The sequence below is a fragment of the Alligator sinensis genome, unplaced genomic scaffold (genome assembly GCF_000455745.1).
Source record: "Alligator sinensis unplaced genomic scaffold, ASM45574v1 scaffold166_1, whole genome shotgun sequence".
Lineage (NCBI taxonomy): Eukaryota > Metazoa > Chordata > Crocodylia > Alligatoridae > Alligator > Alligator sinensis.
The window spans coordinates 1698026-1704708 of record NW_005842098.1 but is presented as its reverse complement, the minus strand read 5'-3'; the positions used below and the strand labels follow the sequence as shown (position 1 = coordinate 1704708).

At 46.6% G+C, this 6683-nt stretch overlaps 1 protein-coding gene across 1 annotated transcript in view; it reads left to right on the top strand.

Moving 5' to 3' along the window:
• Positions 1-1077: 1077 nt before the first annotated feature.
• Positions 1078-6683, top strand: part of LOC102368525 (matrix Gla protein-like) — a 9931-nt gene continuing 4325 nt past the window's right edge. Inside the window, exons 1-2 of the mRNA XM_006024192.2 lie at positions 1078-1304; positions 4379-4414. Of these exons, the coding sequence (XP_006024254.1) occupies positions 1238-1304; positions 4379-4414 (103 nt within the window). The 5' untranslated portion in view covers positions 1078-1237. The remainder of the gene's footprint in view (positions 1305-4378; positions 4415-6683) is intronic.

Here is a 6683-nt window from a genome sequence, read left to right as displayed (position 1 = left end):
CTGGTCATAAATTCTAAATTTTTTTAAACAAGCTAAAGGCATCAATGGAGCCAACAGGATAGACACAAGGGCCACATCCAGATGAGTGTGAATGTTTGGCTCCCTGGGAACAACTAGCAGTGACACACCTTGTGCCACTGCTAGTTGTCCCTGGAGAGCACCCATGCCACATGCCCTCTGGTGCACGGCAGGTTACCCCAGGTGGATTAGGGCTGAGGCTAGCCTTACTTGGAGTCCTGGGGGCTGGGGAAGTTGTAGCCGTGTCACTTTTGTAGCTGGGAGCCTGGCTGGCAGCCAAAGTGTGGCTCTGGCTGGCCAGGCTCTGGTTTTGGGCAGCACATGCTGCCTCCATGTGTGCCGCCCCACTTTTTTTCTGCATGAGTTTTTTTGACTCCAGGATCTCCTGGGGTCAAACCCGTCCCCACCCCCAACCCTAATGCTGCTAAGTAGCACTGTGGGAAATGCCTGAATGTGTGGCGTGTGGTGCTGCAGATGGGTCTGCAGTGCCACATACTGCATGGCCACACTCTCTGGTGGTGGCCATGGAGTCTCTAGGTCTATTTTTTTGAGGTACAAAAAAACCAAAAAAAAATATTGGAAACTTCTCAGGAATAAATAAATAAAAATCCTTTCAAGCATTAAAAACTCATATTTTTCAGAGCACGTTGCCTGAATTGTCTTAAACTTTCAACAACAGAAATCTATCCTGCAATTGCCACCCCCCAACACACAGAGACTATTTTAGTGAGGCTTCTGAGGGAAGAATCAAAACTAAGTTCATAATCAGACCTGGACTAGAACTTTGAAGAATTTAGCATTTTTCCAAAATACAGACTCTACATCATGACAGGTTTGTTTCTTCCATTGTTTCTTTTTTTCAAGCAGCTGAAACAACTTATTCTCTCAATGTTGAGCTGTGGAATGTTTGTAATAAGGCTATTAGTTTTTCTGTTGTTTTTCTTTAGGAATCGTGTTAAGCGATCCATAAAGTAATCTGGAAATGCCATGAGACTGAGATGAATGTGCAAAGGCTGCCAGGACCGGATAGCTCCTGGCCCAAATGAAAGCCTTTGTGTTGGAACTGGGATGCAAGGTTTAAGGGCCTCTAGCCAGACCTCTGATCTCTCCAGATGATCACAGGATATAAACTGCAGCCGAGAGGCAAGCTCTAGAGAAGCTTCAGAACTCTCCAAAAGAAGCTCTGGGACTGTGAAAAATATATCATCCAAAAAAGGGGATGAGGAAATTTTTGGTGTTACTAATCCTGACCCTGACCTTGGTAGCCCTTTGCTGTTGTGAGAGAGGTAAGGGGATATTACATTTATTTTGCCTGGAATATTATCTGGGTGTCTTACTGAACACTTAGATTCTGAGAGGGATCTCTGATTAAGCGAAATCCAGTTTTGGGGATTGTCAGTGTACAGCTGACTATCAGCAGGTTCTCAATCCCAGCCATGTAGGTTGCACCTGACAATGGATTTGAAGCTCCCCAGCCTGATCCCTAATGAATATTTGGCTCTGCTAGGATAACAACTATTGCACCATTGGACAAGGGAGGAAGCCTCAGCATCTGGTTTATGATTTAGATAAATTCTAGATTTGGATGAGGGATCTGACCTGTAGGTCATGACTCATGTGAATCAGCAGAACTGCTGAGACTATGGGGGAGGGTGTATTACCTCTTCTAGTACTGGAAAGCTATATTGTATCTAGCTTGAGAACAAAAAAACAGAGACCTACTTTTTAATTCTATTGAAATATGTTAGACTGGGAGAATGTTTGCGGGGAGAAAGTTACATTGTTAAAAATAAGTTGTCCCTTTTAAACAAGAACAGTTAACATTTAGAGCTGAAATAGCCTCAGTGCTTTTAATCAGGAGTGAGTGCATTACCAAAAATGTATGGGGAAAAACAGATTCTGAAACAGCAGATGCTGAAAACTTGCTGAGATGGGGAAGTGAGCAGGGCTGAGATGAAAAGGGCCCTGCTATTGTCTGTATTGCATCAGTTCTTGTCAGCCTTACATGCCCCCTTTCACTGGCATCAGCTCTGCGACATTTTAAAGATTTACAGTGTGTGTGTATCTATTCATACAGATCTTATATGTACATAAGATTTTCAGTATATGTATACATACATACATATATATGTATGTGTGTGTGTGTATATATGTGTGTGTGTGTGTATATATATATATATATATATATACACACATACATACATTCATTGCAAAGCTTATGTATATATAAACTTTACGAGTGTGTGTATATACACACACATACATTGCAAATCTTAAAATATATATTTATTTAACAGATATCTCACCTGATCTTATACTTGGTCATTTCTGCTTTTTAGCTATTGTGTACCATGATGTTCAAAATTTTTGGTTTAATTTTCTGTCAGTTTTCAGGTGCTGTGAAAAATGCTGGTTGCTTTAGCAAGTCTCCCTAGAGATATTCAAAGGGCTTCATCCCAGTAAGAGTTTGCATACTGACCTCTGACATGCCATCAAAAACTGTTGCCTTCTAGAATATATTTATATGAAATACCAGTACTTTGGCAAAAGCTAACACTTGAACTCTTTTGAGGATGAAAAAGCAATAGACTAAGCACTCTCTATTCCCTTCCATCAGTGACCTTCTCAAAGGAGGAAATGAAAGGGGAAGCAAGTCAGTCACTGCTTGCTCCTTTTCCTTACTATTATCTCTCAATAGAATCTGATTGTCCCATTTGCTTGTCGTGGTTATTCAGGATCTATCAATTCCTAGGTTCCAGGCTCATCTTTGCCATTGACCCTCTACAATCCTAAGCAGTCATTTAAACTCTCTGTACTTTAGCTTTTTCACTGTAATACAGGGGGTTAAAGCAATTATCTTACTCACGAGGATTAACAAATTTGTATGTGAGAAGAACTTCAAGATCCTCCAGCAACAAACACTTATAAGCTGTTACAATGTTCAGAATTGCTGTTCTGCTGGATTTATTGTTGCTAGGGGGTGGAAGATGTGCTGCATGTTGGTGTTCAGAACTCTAAAGGGCAAGAATTTCAATGGGGCAGCACTATCGGGGTGCAAATGCACTCCTGGGGAGTACTGGGCCAGGGTGATAGTGAAGAGGCTTCTGAGGAACTCACTTTAAAGTGAGGGACCTAGTTCAGTTGGGAGGATGTTCCAGGTCAACTTCCCCCTGCTGGTTCTGGGAGTGGGTCAACTGCCTGGGTCAGAAGAGGAGCTAGGGCTCTTTGAGGGCGAAGGTCAAAAATTCTTCCTAGGGGTCTTCAGAGATCATCACGGGTCAGAGCTGACTGACCTTAGCACACAAATTAGCATGCATCAAAGCAGATTCAATTAATTCAGTTTGCTGGACCATGCTAATTAGTGTGCTCCAGCAGCCTCTGCATCCTGTGTAAATGGTGGGAGGGGTGCTTTAACTAAAGCTCACTGAATGAGCCCCTGCCACCATTTTGAAGCATGGGATATTGAATACAGGGGATGCTGTGCCTGCTTTAATTAGAGCAGCTCTCAGAGCCACTTTAGTTAAAGTGCCTGCCCTCTCCACTCTGGAGCACATGTATAGATAGATGCCCTGGATGACTAGAAGGCCATTTGTGTAATGTGATCACAGGTCCTACCTTCTCCTCAGTTCTGGTCTGTGAAGCTGCAAAAGGCAAGGGTGACTCTACATATTTTTGGTTCTGTTTGGTTTTCACAGTCCTTGTCAATAGTTCACAGTTCCCTAATGATCAAAGAAACACAACTTCCACTGTATGGGGAGAAGAGATCAAGGCCCTAAACTACACAGTTAACTTAACATGCTCAGCAACCATGCCTTGGAGCATGCCTCACTGCTCTGGGTCAGCTGACTCCAAAACAGGAAATAGTGTGGCTATCTCCATGCATGGCTGGGTGGTGATGGAAATTACGCCAGCCCCAAGTTAAGTAGTCGGTTTGCTTCCTGTGTAGGAGGCAGCCCATGCAGAAAAAGATCAGTGTGCTTGAGAAAGACCGCTGCCCAGCGCAGTAGATTTATCACATACAGTCACAGCCATCCATGGTGCTGTGCTTATGCTACGGATTTTTGCCCAAAAATGCCCCGCTGTTTCCATCCCTGCTAGAAACAGTTACAAACACCAGTGAGACTGATAGAGCAAATGTAGGGATTTTTTTGCCCCAAACTCCTACTGTAGATAAGACCTTGGGGGGAGGGGAGGAGTGGGTGGCAGGGGCAGAGAGACAAAATTTCCTAAAGTGGTTAATTGGGTTGTTTAAAAATGGAGGAAGATTTAGTAGTCATCTACTGTGGGCTTTTCAGGACTGGGATCTCAGGCATGGTGTCTAGGCAGTCTCTGCTTACTTGCTCTATTCTTTGTTTTCCAGATCTAGAACACTCCTTGGAATCACACAGTGTGGAAAGTGAGTCATTTGAGTAGTTTGCCACCACTGACCATTCTGTACTTTATTGCCGTGATCCCTGAATTTTTCATGTTTGGGGATTAGGGAATGAATAAGATTCTTGCTGAATCCTATATCGTTTCTTTCTCCTCCTTTGCTTGACTCTGGTCATACACAGCAGGTGTCATGAGGCTTCTCATCTTAGCTGAATGAATGCCTGTAGCAAACATATGGTCCAGACTTCTTGAGAGTTAGAACCATGGACTCTGCAATCATGAGGGAGCAGGCACCAGCGACATGAGCAGGAATTTTTCAGCTCTCAGATATCACAGGGCACAAGACAGGCCTTTTCAAGAATCACGTGGCCTTCAGAGGTACAGAAATGAGGGTGAGGGCAAGGTGAGGGAGTAGTAGAATGGATATCTACAAAGGATGTATCAAAGTGCTAGGGCAGGATTTTTGGATTAAACTAAAAGGAGTCAGAAACAAGCACAAAGACAAGTAAGTGAGTTCTGCTGGCTTGTCAGGGCAGGTGAAGATGGTTGCCTCCACCAGGATGTAAGGGGAGGTGGAGTGACAGAGCATGTGTCCACACTGCTGTACCGGGTAGTAGTGCCATCAAGCAGGCTACAGGAGGGCTACCCTCTTGAATCTGCAGTGCAGCTGTGATTTAGTAGCAATGGGTGAGCACTGATGAATGATAGCTAATTAGTCAGACAGCCCCAGAGATGCTGACAGTGCTATACTATTTCCAGTTCCAGAGGTAGTCCATGGAGAACAATGCAGCATATCTGAAGGCATTACTGCCTGGGAGTGGTAAGTCTGTGTTTAGACACGGCTAGAAAGAGCTGGGACTTGAAATAGGCATCAGGCAAAAACTTAAGAGCTTCTCAAATCTGGGACAAAGTTTTAGATCACTAATTCCAACTATCAAGAAAAGAGGGGTGGAGTGGGGTTGAACTATGCACTCGCTGTGCCTGCTCTGTTCAGAACAGGTGGGAACCAGAATTTGGGGCCTAACATATTTACATGATCCTCATCTATTCTGTGACCTGACTCACTACCAAAATCCATTTGGAAAATCTTCCAGAACTCTCTGGCTGCATCCAGATGAGCAAGCACATGCCTGTTATGGCACCTCAAAGTAGTTTGAGACACCACAAGAGGCACACTAAGAACAAAAAGATGTTCCCTGCACTTCATGCAGGAAAAAAAGTGGTGCAGGGTACGTTTCTGGAGCATGCCAAGAAGCAACCAGAGGCTGGGTCCTCCAAGGAGATGCTCTGACACCCGGCCAGAGCATCTCTATGGCTGCCCCGTGCCCCTGTGCTGACTCCTGCCTCAGCACAGTCCCCTGCCTAGCCCCCTGCATAGCATACAGCCCCCCCTGCATGGTGCACAGCCCCCCGCCCCCCCCAGCAGCAGCTGTTGGGGCACTCATGCCCACTCCTGGCAGAGACCTCTGGTGGCTGCACATGCCACAGGGCATGGGCCCTCAAACAGAACCAGGCTGGCTCTTGTCTCCCAAGGTCCCGGCACTGCATACAGAAGCTGTGCACCCTAGGGCTGGGCTGGGTCCTGACTCCATGGAGCTGGCCCGGCCCAACAGCATGTGGGATACATAGAGACAGGACCTGTGCAGGCCTGAGGGCGCATGGCTTCTGCGTGTGGTACTGGGATCCCAGGTGACAGCAAGAGCTGGCCTGTCTGCCTGAGAGCATGTACCAGCCGGCCAGGCCCACACCTTGTGGCATGTACAGCTGCTGGGTATGAGGCCATGTTGCACTGCTGGGGGTCTCTGCCAGAAGTGGGGATGAATGCCCTGATGGCTGCTGCTGCTGCTGGGGATGTGGGGGTGCTCTGTGCACTCTGTGTGTGTGTGTGTGTGGGGGGGACGTGGAAGGGACCCACCCCTCCTGAGCAGTTTCCCTGCCACACAGTCCCCCCACACCCACAAACTCCACCACAATACACCCACAAACCCCCAAATCCCACCCACAAACTCCCCACCCACATACCCACCCCCAAATCCCACACCCACAAACCCCATACCACCCACTCTGTGCACTCTGTGTGTGTGTGTGTGTGGGGGGGACGTGGAAGGGACCCACCCCTCCTGAGCAGTTTCCCTGCCACACAGTCCCCCCACACCCACAAACTCCACCACAATACACCCACAAACCCCCAAATCCCACCCACAAACTCCCCACCCACATACCCACCCCCAAATCCCACACCCACAAACCCCATACCACCCACACCCCCTGCATAAGCCCCACACCTCCCCCAC